Source organism: Anopheles arabiensis, chromosome X, assembly GCF_016920715.1.
Source record: "Anopheles arabiensis isolate DONGOLA chromosome X, AaraD3, whole genome shotgun sequence".
In the NCBI taxonomy this organism is placed as follows: domain Eukaryota; kingdom Metazoa; phylum Arthropoda; class Insecta; order Diptera; family Culicidae; genus Anopheles; species Anopheles arabiensis.
This window is the reverse complement of record NC_053519.1, coordinates 10,197,076-10,222,949: the sequence shown is the minus strand read 5'-3', so window position 1 is coordinate 10,222,949 and position 25,874 is coordinate 10,197,076. Positions and strand designations below refer to the sequence as shown.

The 25,874-nt window shown below is 46.8% G+C and overlaps 2 protein-coding genes across 4 annotated transcripts; one reads left to right on the top strand and one right to left on the bottom strand.

Annotated features, from left to right (window-relative positions):
- Window positions 1-167: 167 nt before the first annotated feature.
- Window positions 168-14,044, bottom strand: LOC120905477 (alanine aminotransferase 1). The gene is made up of 5 exons (XM_040316275.1): window positions 13,740-14,044; window positions 7,755-8,420; window positions 7,515-7,604; window positions 2,351-3,437; window positions 168-2,279 (listed from the first exon to the last, which is right to left on the bottom strand). Exons 2-5 carry the CDS (start codon window positions 8,082-8,084, stop codon window positions 2,131-2,133), a joined length of 1,656 nt encoding a protein of 551 aa, XP_040172209.1. The 5' UTR covers window positions 8,085-8,420; window positions 13,740-14,044; the 3' UTR covers window positions 168-2,130.
- LOC120905476 (protein deltex) lies at window positions 11,866-24,137 on the top strand. 3 transcript variants are annotated; one of them, XM_040316274.1, is made up of 4 exons: window positions 11,866-12,225; window positions 17,619-19,608; window positions 21,512-21,654; window positions 21,736-24,137. In XM_040316274.1, the coding sequence occupies exons 2-4, from the start codon at window positions 17,923-17,925 to the stop codon at window positions 22,034-22,036; spliced, it is 2,130 nt and encodes a 709-aa protein (XP_040172208.1). In that variant the 5' UTR covers window positions 11,866-12,225; window positions 17,619-17,922; the 3' UTR covers window positions 22,037-24,137. The 3 variants fall into 3 exon arrangements, with proteins under 3 accessions (XP_040172208.1, XP_040172206.1, XP_040172207.1); XM_040316272.1 differs by lacking the exon at window positions 11,866-12,225 and adding an exon at window positions 16,660-17,143; XM_040316273.1 differs by lacking the exon at window positions 11,866-12,225 and adding an exon at window positions 16,663-16,792.
- Window positions 24,138-25,874: the final 1,737 nt, after the last annotated feature.

Here is a 25,874-nt window from a genome sequence, read left to right as displayed (position 1 = left end):
TGCATTCAAGGTTCGCATACAATACTAAATCCAAAAACGACGAAAAATATGGCCTTCCTGAAATGGAAATATTCCATTTCAGATGCATTCTCATTACTGGCGTTTGTCATTTTCAGCTGCAAGGAATCTTTCTTTCCATATCCAACGGGAAACGGAGACGCTCCGGCAACGGTTTTATATATATACTTTTATTTGATTTATATTTTCGACAATCGTTGAAACGCGGGCGGGCTAAATATGTTGCAATCAAGGCGCGAACCAACGGGTATGATGATAAAGAGATAGAGGATAAAGCAGCAGACACGCTGCTGCTGCTCTCCATATGTATGTGCTAAGAGCTGTTTCACTCGGGTGCGCGAGCTCTGGATGGTGCTAAGCGATGAGAAATGTATGGCCATAGGTGCTGTGGCGCTTGCTGTCTCTGAGACCTGTGGGCAGTGTTTTCTGTTTTTTTTTGTTTTTATGTTTTTCATGTTGAGATTTACCCCGTTATGGCTATGTGATGTTGTTTCCTGGACTGTTCATGAGTGCGAGTTTGGTCGTAGGTCATAGTGCTACGAGGGCAGTCGCTTGTGCCTCTGGGTTTTGTTATGGAAAGCAAACATAAAAAAAAAACTGTGAACTTTACGATGAAACAATGCATTTGCTGATGAGCAAGCACATCCGCGCGCGAGAATCGGAACGACCGCATTAAGGTTCTACACAGTTTAAATTTTCCCTTTTACTTTCCTGCCAGGCGGCACTATGCAAAAATTATTGTCTTAGAGTTTCCCAATTGTGTTTTGCGTAAAATTTTGCTCGACAGTTTAATCTTTGCGTTTGTCTGTGTGTGTGTGTGTATGTTATTAAATTTGGCCCTACCGTGTCCCACACACACACGGTTCGTTCGTTAAGACACTTGGCTAACTCTGCTTAACCCCGCAACGGGCAACTGCTAGCGACCCTTCCGCTTGTAAGCACCAGTGAACTCGACTAAAACGAGGAAAGCGTGTGCGTGTACGAGAAACCACCCCCCAAAAACACCGAAACGCAACGCCGCAAAGCGTGAACATAATTTTCTTTATCATACTTTTCCAATTAGTTCCAGTAATGGCTCGTGCCAACGTCAGATGTGTTTTTTATGCGCTCATCATTGCAATCTGGGAGTGTGTTATACTATTTTAAGTTTCGAATAAGTTTTTGCGCTTTTTTGCGCTTGTTTTTTTTTTTGATTAAACTTATTAGCATCACAAATTGTTTTTTTTTCTTTTGTTTCGAATAATTTTCTCTATTTTTTCGCTGCGTCCGGTTGTACCGGAAGCGAAATGTAATGTAAGGGAATTGGAAACACAGAACATTAAATGTTCTTACTTCCTTAACGCTTCAACAATCCAAAACACATCGTACACATTACCGACTAACAATGCTGTGCTTATTTTTGTTTTGTTTTTGTAATACCTGTGTGTGTGTGTGCAGTGTCGATAGAGCAAACATTCCAACAAAGCTTAAACGTTATTGTTTCAACTTGGTGCGAATCAGAAGATATAACTGAGTGTTCCATGTGTATGCTGAACTGGTTACACTTTGTGGGGCTGGCATTACAAACACAAACGTGCATGGGTCACAGGGGTTTTTTTTTAAAGGGATAAAACGTTACGCGAGGACACAAGAACGCCGTACGAACAGGCTAAAAGAAAATTACATTAAAAGCAAGAGCAAATCGAGGAGTTTTTGTTGTTTCGTGTAAGATCATTACTTTATCGCTGCGTGAAATCCGTTTTGCCTGGGTGCTGGTGTTGCATCCACTGTTCGCTCTATCGCCTACGGCTGTAGAGGTGTACCCTTTATTTGCATTGCACCCCAGTGCCGTTATTTTTCTTGAAGAAATTGCAATTTAATTGCTTCGTCTACACATAAGCGGTCTCCATTTTACTGCCTACTCGCACGATCGATCTCTGCTCAATCGCTGCCGGCACGATATGTTTGCCCAATTCTTCCGCGATGCTGCTTAGCGACCAATGTGTGGCTGTGTGTTTGTGTGTGATGTGTACCGGCCCTGCACGATCGCTCTGCTTCTCCTACCTACTAAATATTGTGATCTGCTTCCTTCCCGCCTTCTCGCAACCCGCTTGGCGCTCGCGCTCATCCAGCTTACTTGTACTTCTGCAGGAACTTCTCGTGGAAGGACTTGAACAGGCCGAGCATTTCCTTCAGCTTTTCCGGCTGGGGCAGGATGGTGGTGCGGAAATGGTAGGTACCGGGGCGCTGCCCGAAGCCGGAACCGGGCACGATGCAGATACCTGTTGCGAGGGAGGTTGTCAAAAGGTCGCGTGTTAGTGGGCGCGAATGCGAATGCGCGAGCAGTGCTTACCTGTCTCCTCGAGCAGCTGGAATGCGTAGAATGTGTCCGCCGGCTTGCCGTCCTTCTTGGCCGCCTCGAGCGCCTTCGCCGGCAGCCGGATCTGCGGGAACGCGTACATCGCCCCCTGCACCGGGTTGCACGAGAAGCCCTCGATCGAGTTGAACGTGCGCGCGACCAGCTCGGCCCGCTCGCGCAGCGACTCCAGCACGGACGCCTTCTCCTTCTCGAACTGCTCGTAGGACGGTTCGCCCTTGCGCGGCGGGTTGACCACACAGTCCAGCACGGCCTGGCCGGCCGTGGTCGGGCAGAGCTGGGCGGAAATGCACTTCAGCAGCATCGTGCGCACGTCCGGGCAGAGGTTGACGATCTCGGCGTACCCGCCCCGGATGCCGCACTCGCCCATGTACCCCTTCGAGCAGGACATGAAGCTGCACAGCTCCATCTTGCTGTACGGTTCGCCCATCTCCATCATCACCTTCTTGAACGAGTGGAACTGCGAGCCGCTCTCGTACACGTTGTCCTGGTACACCTCGTCCGCGAACAGCACCAACCGCTCGCGCTGCGCAAACTTGATGATGTCCTCGATGTTCGACCGGGACAGCACCTGGCCGGTCGGGTTGCCCGGGTTGATCACGACGAGGATGCGCGGTGCCGACGTCTTGCGCGCCTCCTTCAGCGACCGCTCCAGCTCGGCAATGTCCAGGCCCCACTTGTTCGCCTCGTCCAGGTAGTAGCCGATCTGCTCCATGTCGAACTCGGCGATCGTCGCGGAGTACAGCGGGTACTGCGGTATCGGTATCATCACGCCCGGCTTCTTGCCGTCGATCGGGCAGCGCAGCAGCGCCATCAGCACCTTGATGCCGCCGGACGCGCCGGCGGACAGGATGATGTTTTGCCAGTCGGCCGGGATGCCGCCGTCACGCCGCTGAATGTACTCGGCCGCATGCCGCCGGATCACCTCGATGCCGGCCGAGTCCGAGTACGAGCCGACCGAGCCGCCCTTGCAGCCGTCGAGGATGGCGCGGGCGCGCTGCTTCGCGTCCGCCGGGATCGACGGGTCGTTAAACAGCGGCGGGTACGACACGAGCCCCAGCACCTGAGCAAAGGGAAAACAGGGAGTACATATTAATAGACAGGCAACACACGGCAAGGGAACTGTCCGATAAGACGCTCTCTATTGACGCTAGCGGCTAGCGGGTGATAGTGAAGCTGTGATAAGAGGATGTCTCATGGCGCTTCTGTTACTGGCTTTGGGTAATTTACAACATGTCATTGTATGTGATAGTGTTTATCGTTGAATGTCTTGTCGGGAAGGCGCTGCTCGCTGCTGTCGCCATCGGCCATCGGCAGCAAACTACAGTGATACGGGCACATGTCTTATCGCAGAAGAAATAGATTTGAGCTGGTATGGTGCTTCCCCCCTACGGTATCGGCTGCTGGACAGATAGATGCAACAGCAGGGAAAATCTTTCGTATCATACAAAGCAGCATTTTCCAACAAAGAAGTACGTTTGAGGCAGTTCTGCAAAATGTCACTATCGATGTCATAAAAAATCTGACTGAAACAAAATCCATGTCAGCGTCACGTACTCAATTTTGATAATCAGAGGCGATGCTTAAAACAATTGGTGTGACCAATGCATGCCTCGTGACATTTTTGCGACCAACGCTTGGTCAGTCACTATGTCATGACATTTTTTCACTGTGATCAGTTCTTCAAAATGTCACTGACATAGTCATGACAAATTCCAGCTGAAACAAAATAATGTTAGCTCTACTATGATTATCAGAGGTGAGACTCAAAGAGTTGGTGTGACCGTCACATGCTTGGTGACATTTTGTGCAAACATCTCTTTGCCAGTCACTTGGTCGTGACATTTTCTGTCGATGATAATCTCGATAGTCATAGGAGATAGCAGTGCTTGCGAGTGGTTCCAAGAAACAAAATGAGCATTCATTCTCGCTCTGTTTGACCCGAAAGACAATCAAAGCAGACAGAGCGAGAATGAATGCTCATTTTGTACTTGGGACCACACGCCAAATATATTCCAAGAATATCATGATTATCACCGACAGAAAATGTCGTGACCAAGTGAGTGACCAAGAGTTGGATGCTAAATAAAATGTCCCCGAGCATGTGATTGATCCACCAACTGTTTGAGTCTCACCTCTGATCATCTCAGTTGTGTACGTGAACTGATTTGAGCTTCGTTTCAGTTATTAGTGTTCAGTTAGTGTTGGTGACTGTAACAGTGGCATTTAGTAGCACTGTTAACAGCCAGAAAAAATGATGATTATACTTGCGCCGACATTAAGCTCAGCTTGTCAGTTCGTGTTTCGTGTTTGACTCAAGTACTAGCATGTCACGCATTTTCATTGAGTATCAGCAATGAGCATCAAACTACCACGGATATGTTCATTATTTTCGTTGGTGAACATCTCGTGATGCTCATGACATTTTGCAGCACTGGTCGTTTGCTTGCTGCATTGCATGTGCACGTATGCTTCCGAGAATCTCATGACGCACTGATTGACAAATGTGTGGTTGGAATGGGTACAATTGTAATTAAAAATCATCAACATCAAGACCCCCAAAAACCCCGAATGGGAAGAAAATGAGTCGACGACGGAAAGAAGATCAAAACAACAGAAAAAAAAACAGTTAAATGACGCCAATCGGAATCAACCACCTGCAGTATCACCCCAAACACCCTTTGCTGTATAAATAGTATGTTTGCAGCAGTGTTGCGAAAATTGCAAAACAAAAATCAAAACAAAACAAATACAAACATCCGAGGAAGGCATTTGCTCCCCGATGAACTGTGAATTTTCGAGATCTGTCGAGCGCGCGCACATTAAAAGAGCACACGCGTGCCGGGAATGTGTATATATTCGTGCAATGCTTTGTACAGCATCGTGCGTGGTGTGGTGGTGTTTGCTTACAAAAATTAGCCGTTTGCTTGAGACAAAAGTTCGCCGCCGGAGACGCAACAATGCTGCTAGTTCGGTTTGTTTGACCGATTATTTAGCGAGAGTGCACGCGCGACAGAAACGGGGACCTGGCATCGATTTGTTGTGTGCGCTTAACCTGTCTCTGTTAGGTATCAAGTGACCGACAATGAGATCGTAGCCGACCGGTGTGAAAAAGAACGGTTTATTGGTCACACGACTTCGCCAAACACCACACCACAGGCTTAGTGGGTCTTTGGGGGTGATATAAGAGGACGTTTAATTACTCGTCGCGAAACTACGACCGATCGGGTGGGGCGGATGTGTGTAAATAATACTTTTTTAATATAAACTTCTCTCCCTTTGCGTCAACGCTATTACGGAAGGGGGAGAGAACAAAGAAAGAAAGAACAGTTGAAGACGATTCTTCATCAGCAAATGACATGCAAACAAAAGTCGTCCTTGCTTGCTTGCTGCTGCTACAATAGTACAACAACGGATCAGGTTGGGAATCGAAAGACTTCCGGGATCTACAAAGAGCCGGCGCGTAACCCATTAGACCATCCGAGCGCTCTAGCAAGCGTACAGTAATAGAGCTATTTAAAGCATGCAACGACGGACGATAATAAAATTGTAACCCAATAGCGTCCAGGTCAATCACTCCAATCAGTGCGAAAGGATGCCCTTAATATGAAGTTTAGAGTAAACAACAAAAAAACCAACACAAAAAATTCTCACAAGAGAGCATCATGGCTGTTGCCTCGGTTGCGCAATCATGTGCAAATACGTGATACGGTTCCCACTATGGCACTTTGGGTGTGTTGTGGGGGGGGGGGGGTAGGGAATAAGTGTGACATTGACGCCCCGTAGCCATGTCACCCCCGTCCTCCTCCGCAAGTGCGACGTGAATCGATCGCAAACATTGGAGCGTGAGCCTGTCAATTCTAACCAACTCGGCGCTCTGACACCATAAATTGATTGAAGGTGCCGTTCGGCGGCGGTCTATCACGCAGATGCTGCTGCTGATGGCAACAGCCAATACAAAAAAAAGGTTTATCATTTCGCTTTCTGTTAGCAGTTTGTTTGTTTGTTTTTTTGCTTCTCTTCGTTTCATTCTGCAAATGCCAATTAAACCTTACGCTGCCGCAGAATGTATTGTCCCAATTGTTGCTAATCAAAAGCGTTTAGACACACACACATGCACGCCCAAACATAAATATATACCCCATTAGTTTGCTTTTTTTTTGTTTGGGTGTTTTGCAAGGTTTTGTTGGCAGGCACAAAGTTTGAAAAGAACCACCGGCATAGCGACGGGGCGATTTTTGAAGCACGACACGCGCCTGATGGTGTCATAATATGCTAATTTGACCAGAAACTGGTTCTAACGCCATCGCCAGAAAGCCGGGCGCGTTATATGGTTGAAACTTCTTTTTTTTTTTTTAATGTTTTTCGGCAAAACCCCACGGAGAGTGACGTTTTTGCGCCGCTTTTCGCGCGGCAGCAGCCGCGGTCCGCTTGTAAACCCGGTTGTGTTTTATAATCGTTTGCCTAATGCCACATTTTCCAGCGTGTGCAAGCAATAAAGAGCCACGACCAGAAGAAAAAAACTTCATCGTTCATTACATGGAGTGTAGCTGATGTTTTCCAGCGATTTATTGTTTACATCGGCTGACGGGAGCTGGAGAATGACGCCTCGATGAAGCGCACTCTGCACAGCAGGAAGTAATCAATTTCTAGCTGCAAGAGCAAAACTAGAGCCAGAGAGAGAGAGAGAGTGAGCGAAAGAGAACGAGAGTTACCGCTACACACCGGAAGCGCTGCTCGAGAGCCCTTTCCTTCGGAAAAGGGCGGCGTTATGTAATGACGCGCGGCTCGTTAATATCAACAAACCAAGCCGGCACGCATTTCGCAACTGCCGCCCGCGCGCCGTGTGTCCCTTAATTTGGCTCGCTGGCTTACCTTTCGCTCGTGGCGGTGTAGGAATATTTAATCTCCTTTGCGCGTGCCTACTTGCATCCCCCATCACCCACTGTTTGGAAACTGCCACGCCAGTATTGGCACGCGATAAGGTTCGATTTCGCACACAACGGCGCTTGGCCCTGTTCTGTTCGATAATGTAGGGCGCGCGTACCCATTGCACGAAGCTAGCTGCAGCGTGGACACTCCATCTAGTCCTCCTTGTATAGGGCACCCCATCGCCACAAACTACACACTACACACTTACCTGTCGAATGAAGGTAATCGGCGGCTGGCCCATCGCATGGCAATCGCCAATGTTGGCGCGGATCACTTCCTTGAAGGGTTTTTTCGCACCCTGTTTCGGTGGGGTCAGCGAGCGCCAGCGGCAATGGGTCGTCGTCCAGGAGGAATGCAGGAGCAAGTGGGAGAACAAAGCAAAAAAATGCGCACCGCAAGGTGAGTAAATATTTACGCCGCAACGTCGTCGTCGTCGTCGTCTACGTACCTCCTCCAGCTCCTTCTCGATGACACCGGCGCGGATGACCAGCGGGCCGCGGACCGCGTACTCCATGCTTTTGATTGCCGGGTTGATGTTGTCGACGGACACGCATCGCTGCTGCTGCTGTACGCACGCCATCGTGAGGAACGTGCGGCTCTGCTGCTGGTTGATTGGCGACTCTGCTGCTACTGCTGCTGCTGCTGGACCGTGCTGCTGCTGCTCTGGCACTGGGGCGGCCGCTAGTCGTACGTGCACACTGCCCGGGCGCAATAGCAGGCCTCGAGAGCTTACGGCGGCACTCCGCTGGCAGAGCGTTAGCATATGACTGAGCGCCATGGTTGCGGTGTGTATGTGTGTGCGCGCGCGTTAGCTTCACCTCTCCCTCCCTTTAGTTACACCACCCCGTTCGCGGTCACACCGAGCAAACACAAACCACACACACAGACGTACGACCGGATCGCGGTCTCTCGATTCCTTCCGGAAAGGCTGCCGCGAGAGCGATACAGTGCTGCGAATCAGCGCTGGTGTAAAGCCGCCCCTCGCCTTCAAGGGTTTGCCCTCTGCAAAACACTGATAACTTTTCTCGCTCAAACTCTCTCTCTGTCTGTTCGGCTCTCTCGCAGGCGTGGGTTCTGGTCCCCGCGTCGTTTCTCGCCGCGTGTGCACCACCAGCTGCCGCCAGATGGGAATGTGTGTATGGGGGGGGGGGGGGGGGGGGGGGGATATGTAGCACATATTGGACCGGTTCGGAGTCGCGAAATGGTTCATGTTTAGAAAAAAAGAGAGGAGAAAAAACATTGATTTTTTTAAAACGGATCATAACGGTCTGTGTGTGTGTGTGTGTGTGCGGAGTAATAAAAGCGACGGAATTAAGAGGCCCTCTCGTATCGCAAAAAAGTAACACACACACACATACAATCAGGCCCACATAGAACGGCGGTACACCACCGCTTAATGTAGTGCACAAAACACTATGGGCGGTTCACATCGGAAAATCATAGATTCTTGCATGTTTTAACTATGATTTATTTACAATTATGAAAATTATTACATTAAAAGAGGATTCAAAATGCGAGTCTTAAAAACAAGAAAAAATATATAATAAGCTCATGCTTTAATAATCCGGCATAATCTATTATTATACTCTCGATTGCTCTTTAGAATATGCTTGTTAAAAATCTCCTAGGGAAAATAAATTGAGGCGAACAGTCGAAATAGCAGTAGGCGTCAAATTGCCTAACAAACTGCCGGAGATGTTTTGAAAATATTCTTACAAAAATGGGAACTGAAGCAAAAAGATAAGAAATTCCCGAATAGTTTTCGAAATAAACTTTTCTTATAGGGTTTTACAGGGGTTTTACATACTTGTCGGACACTTCCTTGACTCTTTCTGATTGGTAGTGAACTACATATGTTGGAAATTAGACTCTATGGTACGCTTTTTGGACAGGCTCCTTGGAAATTCCTATTGGATTCCTTTTTTTATATTGGTCCATTACATTTGGTTTTATAGGTTTTCCCACGATTTATTGGTCAGTTCCCATAAGTTTTTGGGCTCGTCTCACGAATTATTCATTGTATCCCATAGATTTTTGGTTCGTTCCCATAATTTATTGGTATTTTCCGATTGGATATCAATACAATTAGACCACAAAATTGTGGGAAACGACCAAAAAATCGTGGGAACGCACCAAAAAAATATGGGAATCCACCAAACATTGATGGGAACCAACCAATAAATCGTGGGAAACCCTGTGTCGGCATTTAAATGATTTTCTGTGATTAATCTTAAAATATACCAGTACTTTATTTTTTTTTCGAAGAAAACTGCACACTGCCAAAATATCGCTTTCGATGTTCAATTCCCTCTAGGTTTTTGATGTCGAGAACTGACTGGCTAGAATCGACTTTAGAATCGAAAGACACGTAGACGCTTACATGGACTACTTTGACACATTTCTATGGCAACCTCGAAACCGCTATTAAATGCGGTTCAAGTTTGGATAGTTTAGATTCAAAGAAAACCGTTATTCCTTAACAAAAATTCAGCTCGACGTCGAGACATCTCGATTTCAAGAATAGAATAAGCCTAAATGTACATCAAATAAATTCGTCAGGGGTTTTTCGATTGCAATGCAGAAGTAATTTATAAGAGGAAGTAGAGAGATGGATGGATATTATTAACATTCCATTAATGGAGTTTAAGAGAGCAATATTAGTAGATTATTGTACAGAATCAATAAAAAAAAACAAAAGCCACAACCAACTCTTTTATACATACTCGCTTATTTGTGACATTTATTTTTACATACTCATTAATTCTACCCCACATTTATGGCAAATATTTCAACTGGTTTACTTGAAATTTGCTTCAGAAGTATTTTGGGCAGTTCGGTTCATTTTGATGAACGTGAACGTACTAGTTCTTTCATTAAGATGAACTGAGCGTGAATCGCGATTCACTATGTTCATATCAGTTGAAGAAAATATGATAAATTGTTTCATTATACAAGAAGAACATAATTAGTGTATTACATCTTGAAAATTATTAAGCAGACAAGGATGATCTTTATTACGATTGGTAGGACGTTCTTTTCATTCATTCTGGTATTACGGTTCACGTTCATATTTGTATTGGAGGAAATGAACGACCTAGCGTATTAGAACGTTCTTCATTTCGACGGGTAGGGTGGTCTTTTACTGAACGTCCTGATATTACAGTTTTCGTTCATATTTGATTGGGAGGAAATGAACGACCCGGCTTTGTATGGCGTTCTTTATTTCGACGGATAGGTCGTTCTTGTCGTGAACGTTCTGCTCATACGTTTCACGTTTATATTTGTATGGGAGGAAATTAACGACCTGGCGTACTAAGACTTTCTTTATTTCGACGGGTAGGACGTTATTTTCATGACCAACTCAGTACATTTTGATTTATAAAGAATCAATGAACATTGATCAGATGAAGTTAGGTCGTTCATTTTTTTTTTGATGAATTGAATGAATCGTACAGTTCAGGTCCTTCAGGGCACACCTTTACTTGGCTCCTTGTCTATTGTATCAAATTTGTTTGATTTTTTTTGTTGTACGCTAAAAAGGTTCTCACATTCTTCAGCATCAAAATTTTCCATTTTTTCCAAAGATTCCAATGACTTCGTACAAAATATTACATGGAACAAAACATTTGTTTTTAAAGTTGGAAATGGGATGTTTTTAATATACCCACAATTAGGATCTTTTTGGACTATATATTTTACGCTGCCTCATAAAATGTACGATTCATTGTGTAGACAAATTCCGTACAATATTTTAATCAGATTTTATTTTAACATCTATTCATCCGTGGATCAAATCTGTTTACGCCACTGACAAAAAATGCAGCCGCTGGCCTGTCAGATAGTAGCACCGGTCTGGTTCAATTCTCCATATCTGGCACGTCTTCCCATAACAACAGAAAACCCCACATTGAGCTCATTATAACGGACATCTACCGACCGTCGGAAAAAACAGCTTGTTCAGCGAAAAAAAGGCGCTAATTGCAGTGCCAAACATACATGTGTGAAATGGTTTCTTTTTTTGTGTCCTTTACCAGCATCAAAAGCTTCGCCATCCCAAAAGATTTTACTTATTTTCTTACTCATTGTACATGCTTCTTAACACAGCAAGTTTTAATGGAGGGCTTTCCATCCCACAAAGCTACACCGTGTCATTGCTGTGGAACGTCCACGAAAAGGATGAAAAACAAGCATTACACTCACTCGCGTTATCTGCGTGCGCGCCCGCTTCAAACCCCCTGTTCAAACCGTTTATGATTGATTTAATCAATTCAAGTGGGGGCTCAGGGCGGAACACTGTGTCTTACGGCGAGATAAGGCGTGGTGCGAGTTGAGAGCAAATACCGCACACGCCTTTCCAGGCCACACGATCCCTCCCCCAACCGGAACCAGCGTAAAAACGGTAACATTCCGGATCGGCGGTGCAGATCTGCTTGCATCGGCAGGCAAAACCTCGAGCGCCAACATTTTGCAAAAAAAACAATGTCAAACGAAGGTGGCGTGGACGTTGCCGTACGCGCGCTGCAAACTGGATGAATTCAAAATAAAGCGCTACACAGCTTCCTGCGGGGCGGGCAGCGTTATCACCGTCCCACCGGGCGATAAGCATCATTCGCCCGGTACAATGTTCACCGCACTGCACACATTCACGGCGTTATGCAAGAACTATCTCCCGAGTGTGTGTGTGTGTGTGCGATATTGTGTCCCTAAGGTTAGAGTACCAACCCACAGGCAGCCCTTTCTAGGGCAGGCTCAGAAACAAAACGTTGAAGTTTGGTTCGCCACGTCAACAGGCCGTCAAAACCGATCTCGCCAAGGAGCCAAGGACTGTCCGCCGCCTGTGCTCCTATTATCAATCTCGACCGGCTCGTGCCATTTTGTAGTGCAGTATTTCTGTACGCTGGTCAGCGAGAGATAAGAAGGTAACATCGTGTGTCCCTCCCGCGGTCGTGCTTCTAGTGTGTCTAATCTCTGTGTCTTCGTCTCTAATCGGTAAATTATCAACCTCGCAAACAATCATCGCCTTAGATATTCCAAATAAATGGTACACAATTGTGCGCAGAGGATACGAATTGGATCGAAATACACGAATACATGAAACGGATGTTGTTCTGGTGCGGTGGTCTTAGCTTCCTAAACGTGTTGTTGACGCGCTCAGCCGGCGTGTTGTTTGTACATCTAAATTCTGGGCTGCGTGAAAATTAACACTTCTTAGCGGGCACAGCGCAGACCAATCTTCCACCAGGTTAGCTTGGTGTTCGGTAGATCGCCACGCACCAAACATGCGTAGATGTGACAGACGCGATCAGCTGGCTAGCGATCGCGAACCGGAGACCGGCTGCTTTGGCGCTCGGTGCCGCTGGTTTTGCTGTCGAGCGCGAACAATTCCCGCGACGCGCTTACCATCTGGGCGGGCGGGCCGTCACTCACCGGGCCATGATCGGGCCCATCGGTTGAGGTACTATTTTTAGCACTGTCCCTTGCACGCGCGTGCTCGCGTGTGTTTGCTGTAGGACACGGCTAGCTCCAATGCTCCGCACCGCTGCGCCAAACCGTTCCAAGCCGTTCCAAGCAGGCGCAGCGGGACAGGATCAGGCGGACAGGCGCTGATCCGTCTCAAAAAGCGTATCCACCCACCCTCCCGTTAAGGTGCGATAGACGATTTACGGGCTAAAATTAAACAACAAGCCATATCATCTAAAATAAAAGACATTATTTTAGACGCGATCGAAGATGTGAGCGTGTGACAGATTGTGTACACATTGTGTGTGTCCTCCGATTTGATGTTTGTGGTTCGGTGGGTTGGTCCTCCCTTTCGGCCACTTTGGCAACCGTGCCCTTCAACATGCATGCATTTGGCGATGACCGAACACTGCACTGTCACCCCCTTGTGTGTGCAATTCTCACCCACAAATTGCATTCACGGCAATGACACGGTTGTTATGCAATGGTTGCAGCTCTAGTCGCCCCCTGTGAGATCGCAACGATTTGCCTATGCCGGAGGAGGAGGAGGCGGGGGATTGCAACCCTTTTTCATTGTAGGGATACAAGTTCGTGTTACACAAGAAGCGCTTTTGCTTAAATTAAAATTATAATTTGTTAATAACCGGTAATGAATAGGCGCTGCGGTGAAGCTTCTTAAGGACATGATCAATCCGGCTGCCAGGGCTCCAGGACTGCTGTCGGTTGCTTATCTTGCCCTCATTCCAATCTTGGCCAGCAGCAGTTTAGCACACTTTGCAAGTGAAGCAAGTTTGGGAGGGATTTTGATGATCACTTCGTGTGACCCTAGCTATTGTGCCAGGGGGATGGGGAGGAAAGATGCGGATGTGTAGATTATTTTACCAATCGCGAAGTAGCCATTCTACCACGGAGATGTATTGGCAGATGAATGCAACTTCTTCAAGAATAACTCACACACACACACCACACAAACCTGTTTGTAGATGCTGCTGTTTTTGTTACTCCTTTTTTGGTAACAACCGGCACTGGAGTGAGTTGAAGCGGGTTTTGAAGCGTTGACACCTTGACCACCACACCACCAGCAAGGAAGTACGCACACTTGGGCTAATCTCGCGAGTCTCGAACCAACTGAAGCATCATCAGCAGCAGCGCTACGAAAATTCGTACGTTCGCAGTAGCTACACGCAGCAGCAACAACAACAACAACAAATAAGAAAAGAAACCTTCAGCACACGGGACAACGCGCCAGTGGTCTTGCCTCGCGCTCACTCGTGCCCTTTCTGCGGCACGTGCGCGAACGAGAGCGTACACGTTTGTTTACAAAAGTAGCTGCCTTCGAAGTGGATCGTTTGACGTTTAGCTGCGATGAAAAAAACAAAACAAAAAAACACTCGAAGTGGGAAAGAGAAACAGCTAGAGTGCGCAACATGGGCAACACGGGCGAAAAGGCCTTTTGCGCGTGTGTTTACAGGCAGCCCTGACGCTACAAGCGCAAGTCTGGGCTTGTTTGTCGGGTTTCAGAATGACAGTTTGCATTTACTTGACTGCTATTTCTTTTTTGTTTTAATTTGTTTGTGATACACCAGAGACAACAACAAAAAAAAAATAAATTACAAACCACACTTGTTCTCAAACAAAATAATAAAAATTCTCAAAAAAAAAAAAAAAATTTGAATAATATATATTCGATTTATGATGGATTCAGTTTTTCTAGCCCAATTTGACAGTTGATGGTACGCAAGTTCATTTTGGAGACGGTTCTTTGCTTTGCTGGCGCCACCAACACTGTCACACTCAGCTTCAATGTTAACCTTTAACTCTACGACTGGCTACCCGGGTATTATCTTCATTTTCAAACTGAAATAAATTTTTATCGAAGAATGATAACTACTTCGTTTTTTTCACGTATAGCTAGGAAAGTTGAATCATATAATAGGCACATGATAAACTTTTAAAAAAAATTCTACATATTTAATTTTTATTTTTTCTCTTGATACACCTTATCTCTACGACCAGCATACCCGGATCACTTCCCATACATTTTGTATGAGAAGACCCAAGCTTAAAAAGACTGGAAAATCAAATATGTATAGAAAAAAAACAAAAGCTCCATAGCTTCATTGATTTGCTCAATAGATGGCGTAATTACAACTCATCATTATATGCTGTCCCTTTCTTGCAATATATTTCGACAAGTTTCATCTTATCATGACCTATTTGCCTTTATACTTTCTGAACAAAAATCTATATGAATGGTCGTGTGGGTCAGATACGTGGGTAATTCATTTACTGTTGTGGACAGACCGCTACCTCATCCTGAGGGCTTACTGTTGACAGCAGGACTGTCATCCAGTGACGTCCTCAGTGAGAATCGCGGCGCGAGAAGGACCAGTCATTCCCCAAGCGCCACAGATTAAGCTTAAACGACTGGAAAATTGAATATCCATAGAAAAAAAATGAAAGCTCCAGCTTCATTGGTTTGATCAATAGATGGCGTATTACAACTCATCATTATATTGCTATCCTTTTCTTGCAATGTGTTTCGACAAGTTTCATCTTATCATGACCTATATAGCCTTCTAACTTTCTGAGCAAAAATCTATGTGAATGGTCGTGTGGTCAGATACGTGGGTATCAACACCAACGACCATTACAGGCGGTCCCCGAGATACACGGTACCTCTTATACGCGGATTCGGAGATACGCGGTTTTCAAAATTTGACAGTTCTTTGAGCAAATTGCACTGATTTGACACATCCATTGTGAAATATCAAATAATTTCCGTATTGATAGAATGTAAAATACCATTTAAAAAGGTTTAAAACTGTTCAATTCATTAGAAACACATCAAAAAATTAATTTGGTGGCTAAAACCACCCCCTACTTGCAAAATTGCACGAAAATTAGTGATATTTTGGCTGGAAAAAACGAGAATCGACTTACGCGGAAATTCGAGATACGCGGTATTTTTCGGCCGTTTTCGGTCCCCAATAACCGTGTATCTCGGGGACCGCCTGTACTCAAATCTCATTCGCCTCATAGCTGGTGGTTTCCGTTGGAGTTTAGTATTTAACCAATCGTATCGCCGTTCTAGTTCTAGCGATGCATAACTTCAATGCGAAACCATACAACAGTACAGAGGAAATGAGAAAGCTCTCCTCCAAGCGATGAAGCTCAACTGGTTGGGGCATCCCACCAACAGATAGCGCCACCAGCTTTTTGCTATTTTTAGAATGCATGAGTCGTTTGCCGTCTACTAAACGAAGTATTTCTATATTCCGTTTAGGTTGAGAGTTTGAGTCGTTTAGAACCCGTTTAGTGGTCGTTTAGTGGATTTTTGGCACTTTAGAAAAGACACTTTCAATATATTTTACATAAAACAGCACTAAAAACATTCATTTAAAGGTGAGTTGTCACACTTTAAAAATAATAAAAATCGTAAACGAGTGTATAAAAATCCCATTTGTTCACTAAAGCAAATAAGATTAATGGCCGCACCTTTGTACCGAATTTGAAATTTTAATTTTCAACGCAACAAAAGTTAATGTGAAAAACAATAAATTCCCACACAAAATGTATAGAATAACCCGGGTATTCCGGTCGTTGAGATGAAGGTGTAAATTTGGTCATTGAAATAACGGTTAATGGTTAAAAAAAACCTTGGTTTTGTGTTAGTTTTTTCCTTATTTTTATTTATTGCCTTTAATTCGGTATTTCAATTCAAATAAATAAAAATAATCCAGTCTGTTGCCCTCCAAAGCGTGTGAGCGCAGCCATCGAGCAATGGGCGTTCATTTTCATATTCATCCACCGTACACAACACACACACACACTTGTTCACTCGCTCGCTCTCGCTCACGCAAATCTGTGCATCCTGCGTACACGCGCAAGCATCGCACACAAGCAGCGCGGTAGCCGTGCAGCGCAGCTCCGTATCCGCTGCATCAAGTAGACACACACATACACACACACGGCTTATTCCAGCAGGTTTGCTCACGGTGCAGTTGGTTTTGGTGCGTGGTGGCGGTACGTTTCATGCGCTAATTAAAGGCGTTATTTATTGTGTAGTTTATGCTGCAAATTAGTCCCGTTATTCGGCAGTCTCTTGCCATTCGGTTTGTGTGTGTGCGTGTGCGTGTGTGTGCGTGTGCGTGTGTGTGCTGGGTGTGGGCGCGGGCTCTACATACGTATAAATCCGTCGCCGCAGAACGGTGTGGTGTGTATGCGCAGCAAGCTTAGAAATGCCAAATATGGAAACGCCATGTTTGGCACTGGGCTGGTGTGAGCATCGCATGCGCCTAGCCGCAGCATAATAATCGTTCCAGGCCAACCAGGCACAACGTTGCCTTCGGAGAAGTGCGGAGAAGGAGTGGAAAAGTAAGCATCGTGTCTAGGGATTTATTTCTGTTTTCTCTGAGCCAATCGCGCTCGGCATACTATGCTGATATGGTGCGTCCCGTGCAGCGCAAACACCTGTTGGACGAGAGCAAGCCTTAATGTGGCCACCTGATTGCTTCAAGCGTTGCCTGTCGATGCCTATGCTTATGCAGGGCAAAAGGGCTGTGTGTGATGACAAAATTGATGCCCAAATTGCTGCAGTTACCTTCGTCTCAACCAAATCATCAATCAATTGTGATCAGCCACCACTGTGCAGCCAACGAGCGGACCAATAAACCTTACCTTACCATCAACATTCATCTGTGTGTGTGTGTATTTGCGTGCATCTGTGTGTGTGTGTGTGGGTGTATTGTGAGGGCTGACTGAGTGCCCTTATGATTCTAATTTGGATATTTAAATCATTCGCTATGAAATATGTTTGAACATTGCATTATTCTTCCTCTTTTCTTTGCAGATTCGCACCATTGAGCCGTCGTATTGAGTGTATGTATGCGTGTGTAAAGGGCAGCTGGGAAACTGAACACATCGTGGCAGCAGTACAGACGGCCACTTCCATTAGTATTAACCCTGGGCAGCGTTTTTTGGCACCACCATTTGCCCAGTCCAGCCCCGGCAGCTTGTAGGCAGCATGTTGCGAGAGTCGCATCTAGGATAAGCGTAGAGTTAAGCATACAGAAAGCGGTTGCGGAAAAGTCACCTGAAGCCACTGAGCCGCCCAGAGGGCAAAAAAAAACAAACGCGTACAAACGAACAAAACAATGTCAACCCCGGTGCACCGCGTGGTCGTGTGGGAGCATGAGCTGCCCGATCGGACCGCCTGGCTGCCGTACAGCCCGTCCGTGACGCAGCTGCTCGAGCGTGCGTACACGAAAAATCTGACGCGCGTCCTGCTGAAGGATGCTGATCCCGCCCTCGCCCTGTACGAGGTGGATCTGGTGCAGATGGTGCAGACGCAGCACGGCACGGCGAGCGGGCGCAACACGAGCGTCCGGCGCTGTCTCTACCCGCCGAACTCGCCCGCCGCGATGGGCATCAAGTGGGAGTGGTACGGGGCGAACCCGAAGATCGCCTGGCACCGGTACCCGCTCGACGTCCAGTCGCTGATCGAGCAGGCGTGGGCCAAGGGCGAAACGCTGCTCGACCTCAACCAGACCGCCCTGAAGCGCCCGTACCTAATCGATCTCGGCTGCATGAGCCAGACGCAGCTGGGCGGCCGGCGTAACCAGCCGGTCGTTTGCCCGATTCGGCGCAAAAATCAGGCCCCGTACCCGCTGCTGAAGGTGGCACTGCCGCCGGAAGTGGTGCCGCCGGGCGGCGGGCAGGGCCAGGGCAGCAGCCAGGGAACTGCTAGGAACGGGGGCGCTGCCCAGCAGGGTGGCACGACCGGGGCGGCACCGCCGAGCGGAACGGCGACAAATCCGGGCAAACTGACGCAAATACTGCACAACATTTTTGGCAACAAATCGCACGCCCAAACCAATGACCAATGCCATCAGCAGCAGCAGCAACAGCAACAGCAGCAACAGCAACAGCAGCAACAGCAGCATCAACAGCAGCAACAACAACATCAGCACCAGCAACAACAACAGCAACCGCACGGGTTAAAGACAAATACGGGCCCCGCTTGCGTAAACCAGCTGTCCCAGCCAATGCACGGACCGAAGCTGCACTCCTCGCAGCACGCAGCCACGCAGCGCAACCGGTACGCGTTCGCGTCCAGCCGCTCCTTTCAGCAGTGCATTGCGGCCGACCTGCCCGATACGGCGCGGATGCAGCAGGCGGACCACACGAAGCACGCCGCCCACCATCACCGTCAGCAGTTCTCGCACGGCGGGGGCGGCAGCGATGCGGCCAGCAGCCACAAGGCGCGCCGCCCGAGCGTGGACACCGTCTCCACCTACCTGAGCCACGAGAGCCAAACGAGCAGCAGCCGGCACCATCTGGACTCGTGGGAGTTCGACATGCTCAACAGCTCGATCGGCAGCGACGAGGTGTTTATGCCGAGCACGAGCAGCACGTTCGGGGCCGGCGAGGCGGGCGGTCAGTCGCTCCGGCGGCACGCGATCGCAACGCCGCCGGACGAGGGCGGTCCGCCGCCCGACCAGCACGGCGATCTGCTGCTGCAGCACGGTACGCCCGAGGCCCGGTGCCGTCCGGCAACGCCGGAACCGGTCTTCCCCGCGCTGCTCTCGCTCATGGATGCTACTGGCAGCGGGCTGCACGTGGTCGGCGTGACGCGCGAATCGAAGGCGATCGCGAAGTACGTGCAGGTGGCCGATCCGCCCCGCTGGCCCCGGGCCCAACCGTGCCCGATGTGCATGGAGGAGCTGCGGCCCGGCGGCCAGAAGGTGAACGTGGCGCTCGCCCGGTGCAAGCACCAGATGCATCTCGACTGTCTCAACCTGCTGCTGGTGAAGCAGCGTCGGACAGCAGCCTCCCAAAAGGTAAGTCTAGAGCTGTTACAGCTAGCGCGGATTTCGTGGAAATGATAAAATAGCTTATAAAATCGTCATGCTGGATTTTTTACTCTTGTGTTGACACAAGCGTGTGTTTGCACACACCAGAATTGAAATCGATTGAACTGTTCATTCTAACCAGTGTTGGGTTTTTTTTTAATCTTTCGTTGAGATTCATTCATATGAATCTTCAGGAGTGAGTGATTCCAATCTCAAATCGAAGCTCCAAAGATTCATGAATCTCTAAAGATCTGTGAATCTCCAAGGATTCATGAATCTCGTAAGATATATGAATCTTCCAAGATTTATGTATCCATCTACAGGGATTTATGAATGTTTAGAAATGTATAATTTTAAAAATATTTAATTTGATAAATCCCATACTGTGGTACAGTGATTAACTTGCACGACTTAATAGCATGTCCGTGGTGGGTTCAAGCCTTGCATGGACCGTATCCTCGTAGCAAAACAAACTATCTGGCTGTGTTGTACATGCCAAGAAGTCTCGAATGTCTGTGTAGGCTGGCATGACCACATATGTTATTACGCCAAGAAGAATAATAAGAAGCTCAAGCTCTAAGAATCTTTGGAGATTCATAAATCTTTCGAGATTCATGGACGTTTCGAAATTAATGAAGCTTTCGCGATTCATGAATTATTTGAGATTGGTGAACCTTTCAACCTTTCAAAGATTCATCAATCTTTCCAACATAGATTCTGATTAATTGAATCATCTCAAATATTTATTCAGATTCATGATTCTGAACTAGAGTTACCCAACACTAGTTCAAACAATTTTTACATTAACACGTTGAACAAATCGTGTAATACCCATCTGAACGATGAATTTAATGCATCTCCAGCTTTGTACCTGATACGCAACGTGATATTGGGTGGCAGTCAAAGTATTAATGAGCGAAATGAGGAAGCTGTTTTTGTTTGAAAGCAACACGAAGCAAAACATGATTAACTACAGAGCATTCAAAATCTGACAAAATCTCTTCCATCTGTATTCCGCTTTTCCTGACATTGCGGTAGCTGATTTTCCTCTGGGGAAAATGTTCAAAGGGCCTGCAGTTGCTAATCTTCCTTTAGACCACCTTGTCAGGATAAGCAAGGATGGCCCAAACATCAACCAACGCATTGAGCGCAAAATAAACAGCAAGCTGATTCGTGATAGAGGATTCCAGCTCGTTGATACAGAGTCATTCCCAGCCCAGTTCATACACAATGCTATCAAGTTTGATATACCTTGTAAGGGTTTGGCATTAAGGTGTCCGAGTTGTCGAAGGTAGTTTACTACTGCAGTGGAACTCATCGTAACGAAAGTTTTTCGTATAGTCAGCAAATCTAAATGCTCAACAAATACCTCTAAGAACGAGAAAAACCTCCCATAACGAGTAAAATCATTGCAAGTGAGATCAAGATCATGATCGATAAACATTTAGCATTTCTTTTATTTTAATCATCGCTTAGGCAAATAAGAGCTTTGATACAGTAGATGACCGCTAATGTATTTTAACTGGAGTGCTTTTCAACTGGAAGTTCGTTAACTTGCAAAATTATCAGTAAAAAACACTCAAACGTCAAAACATGGAACATCCGAATCTCATGAAGGGAAATTCATCACAAATGTCCATTTTTCCCACAAATTTTGGGTCTTTTGTCTACGTTATAATATTTGTAAGAATTGGGGAAGAATAGTAGTATCCCAAGAAGAAGAGAACGAATGTAAAGGGGGAAACTCGGACTGCAAAAGACAGTCTTTGATCAGATCGCGTTGCTTTCGTATCGGGGCGGGTTTGTAAATCGACACCTCTGTAACAGCTCTGTCGATGACGACTGTCCCAGGCGCTGCACCACACACTAAACTGTCCCATCCCTTCCGCAGAACTATTACATCGAGTGCCCGACCTGCATGTCGGTGTACGGCGTGAAGATCGGCAACCAGCCGCCCGGCACGATGACCTACCAGCTGCTTTCCGGCGGGCTGCCCGGCTACCCACCCACCGGCATCTACGAAATCACGTACAAGTAAGTTGCCCCCACAACGCCCCTTTGCACCCGCTGATTCTGACTTCTTTGGTGTTTGGTTTTCCCCTCCGTGCTTTGCAGTATCACCTCCGGCATACAGGGACCGCACCATCCCAACCCGGGCGCCGCCTTCTTTGCGGTCGGCTTTCCGCGCCGCTGCTACCTGCCGAACACGCTGCTCGGCACCAAGATCCTGTACTATCTGGACGTCGCGTTCCGGCGCGGCCTGCTCTTCACGATCGGTCGCTCGGTGACGACCGGCGTCGAGGACGTGGTGATGTGGACGAGCGTCGAGCACAAGTCGCAGATATCGATGTATCCGGATCCGCTGTACCTGGACCGGTGCCTGCAGCAGCTGGTGCACCTTGGCGTGACCGACTGAGCACAGGCTCAGTGCTTTCGTTTCGTTTTTGTTTTAACTAAGTTTTGCGATCTGTGTCGACACAAAGTGACGCAAAGAGTGCTTGGCCATTTATCGCATTTCGATTGCCCTTACTCGTGTGTGTGTGTGTTGGTTAGGTGGTAATCAGTGCAATCAGCATTTAAGTTAGCCATCTGTTTTTTTGTTTCTCTCTGTTTGCGCGTTCCCGTAGAAGAAAGACTGCGTTTAATTGCAGCAATGTGGCGTGGAACCGATCGCAAACAAATGAACGAAAAGACAGGCAATCCGATTCGTTAAATGACTGTTTGTACAAATTGTATTGTGTATATTTCATGTCGTGCTGATTAGCTGAATCCACACATAGTTAGGAACTGTGAATTGTTTTAATTCAATCCCCTAGAGTGCATAGTAATGTTATTAGCTTTTTTGTTTGTTAAATTCAAAAAAAGCATTTTAAAGACAAGATTGTTCCATGTCACAATGTATGCACTCCATTTTACATATAACTAGACGATAAATCTGGATCCCGGATAGATCTGGAGCATACAGAACAATGGCAGATAGTAGTTGCGACACAGATGTAACTGCAAACCAGTATTCTATAGTGAATGGATGTGATAACAGAGCAATTCCACCTGATCGGTTCGATCAGTGTTGGAGGGGGGATTTTAGATAAAGCGTTCCAGCAGAGCGTGCTTTAGCGAATCTTGAAATGCCATCTAGTAGTAGAGTGTACGTAGAGCTAAGATAACTAATTCCCGCGTGCTTCCAAATGCCGCGTTTGTGGACCGGCCTTCCCGCAGCAAAGTGTTTGCGACAATCAACATGCAATGTGCGTCTTCCTAGCCAATGTATCGAATTCAACATCCGCGTTTAATTTATGTTCCTTTTTTCTTTACTTATAAATTATACACTGCACCCAGCGTAGAAGCCACGATACTCAGCTGTAATCTCACCATGACACCATGTGCGAAAGTGGATCGAATGTAGGGAGAATTAGTACACATAGGGAGATCTCCACTCCATAACGGGGTGCCTTTCGCACCGGCTAGCAAAAGGGAACCTCTCTAAATGGCCGACAGTCTCGCATAGCGAGCGCTGTGCGTCCTGCATCAGCTTTATGTTGCTGCTCCGATGTGTTGTTTCCTAATTAAACTAAAAAAGGCATAACTTTTACAATGCCCAAAAGCTGTACGAACGTTCGAAGCGAGCTCTAAAGCACAGATTGAGCACAGTTGTTTTCTAGCATGGGCTGGGCTCAGTATGTGAGGAACCGCTTTTATGTGTTGACAGCGTTTGAGCTGTTTGGTGTTCAGAGAGGAGAGTTTATCGAGCGATCGTGTAATTCGATTATGAAATGCGCAGCTGAAGACATTAATTCATTCTTAGGCAGTTATATTTTTGTATATTCGAGTATCATCGAAGAGCTAAGAATCAGTAGATAAAGCTAAATAATAAAAAAATAACAGTAAAATTAAAGCGTTTTTTGCTTTTTAAACCAATTGGCGTAGGCGTATTGACCAAATACGTGCGTAGAATGAAAATAGTCTGTTAAATGCTAGTATTTATTGGAGAGCCAATATCGATTTGGCTACTACTTGGTTGGCTTAGTGATACGTTTTAGAATTGCCCGCCCCTGTGCCAATGTGGGTGGAGAAAACACACAGCCTTGGCTCAACACGGACTCTCTAAGGGACAATACTGTCCAACAGGCATTCAAAGCCGCTTTGGACGAGTATCTGCTACCAGAAAACAGATATGAAACTACGAGCGAGAGGTAGAACGCTCTAAAAACAAGAATAATAAACTGTGCAAGAAATACACTCTCATCACGTCGTGGCAATACCAAATCTGGCTGGTTCGACGAAGAATGCAGACAAATGACTGAACGTAATAATAATGCATACCGAGCAATGCAGCTACGGCACAGAACGCGGGCATGCGCAGAGGAATACACACGGCTCAGACGGGAAGAGCTCCGCTCCAAGAAACACGCATGGGAAGAGCAAGAGGAGGAACTCGAGCAAACCAAGAGGCGTACACGAATGTTTAACCAAGCGATAGCAGGTCACCAAAACAACGTTGTACCTAAGGTAACCTACGGTAGCTTGAATGAAAGTACACGACTAGAAACGATTCATTAAATTGTTCCTGAGGTGTGAGATAGCGAATCGATGCCTTGTGATTGGAATTTCGGCATCATCTACCCCATATACGAGAAGGGAGACAGGTTGGACTGCAACAACTACAGGAATATTACGGTGTTTTATACCGTCTATAAAATATTCTTCCAGATCCTTCAGGATCGCCTTGTCCCGCACGTCGAAGAGATAGTCGGAAACTATCAAAGAGGATTCCGAAACGGAAAAGCAACCTCTGATCAGATCTTCATCATGCGGTAGATCTTGGAGAAGATGGCAGAATATAGACACGACACGTACCGACACGACACGACTTTAGCTTCAAATCCACTTATGATAGCATAGTCAGGGTACAACTGTACGACGCTATGAGCTCTTTTGGAATCCCGGCTAAAATGATAAGGCTAGTTAGAATGACTATGACCAACGTTACTTTCCAGGTGAAGGTGGATGGAAAACTCTCGGAGCCTTTTGCTACCACAAAAGGTCTGCGCTAAGGGCTTGCTAATCGGTCTTTCTACAGCCTGGAAAACCAGTTCACCTTAAAAAACCTGTCGCGATGGACGAAGGTGGGACTATATAGTAACTATATAGTACAGGTACTCACATACGCCTCTGATATACTGTCCAAATCTGACGAAACCCTGTTAGTCGCGTTCGAGAGGAAGATGCTCAGAAGGATTCGTGGCCGTATGTATGGAAGGACAATGGAGGAGCCGTTATAACGACGAGCTATCCGATGTACGGCAACCTCACTGTCGTGCAGCGTATCAAGCTCGCCAGGCTCCGGTGAGCTGGTTATGTTGTACGCATCCCAGCGACCCAGCCCGTAAAGTCCGTTTAGGCCGTCCACAAGGACAGAGGAGGCGTGGTAGGTCCAAATTGAGACGGCAAGATGGCGTGGAGGCATCCGTTATTAAGGCCTGGATAACGGGCTGGCAGACGAAGGTGCGAAACCGTGAGCTGTTTCGGAAACTCCGGAGGCAGGTCAAGACAGCAAAGCGGTTGTAGCGCCGGATAAGTAAGTAAGTAAGTAAAATACGTTCGGAATGTTGTTGAAAGCATTCAAGTCTCTGCAAAGAACGCAAACGGAAACGATCTTCAACAGTTGTTAGAGACTGCTTGGGTCGAAGTGATCTATTATGTTAATTCGGGTCTGGAGCGCAGATCTAGTACACTGCATAGTCTGATAGCGAACGATGAAACGAGCACGCTGTTCATCGATGCGTCTGAGCTAAAACCCAACCTTTCGTGGCGCAGTATGCGGGCAGGTTGTGTGTAGGAGATGTATCGTTTGCAATTGACAGAAATTGGCAACGGATGCAGCTGTATATGGGCATCGGGGGAGCAGCACCATGGTGGAAAGTGAAGCTTACAGCAGACCCTAAGTCGTCTAGATGCCACCCTCGGATGTAACGAATAGTCGAACTCGGCAATGGGTGGTGGTTATGGGTGGGAGGATGGGAAAATAGGGTCGCCCTAACATCATGATGAAACAAATAAATAATGAGAGCGAGAGAGAGAGCGAATTTGACAGAGAGAAAGAGAATAATATAGAGGGAGAGAGAGAGAGAGAGAGAGAGAGAGAAAGAGCGAGAGAAAGGGCAAAAAGGGAGAGCGCGACAGAGAGCAAACGTAGAATTCAGCGGCGATGGGAAAGGAAATGATCGAGAGCAACGACGGACGTGCCTTTTATG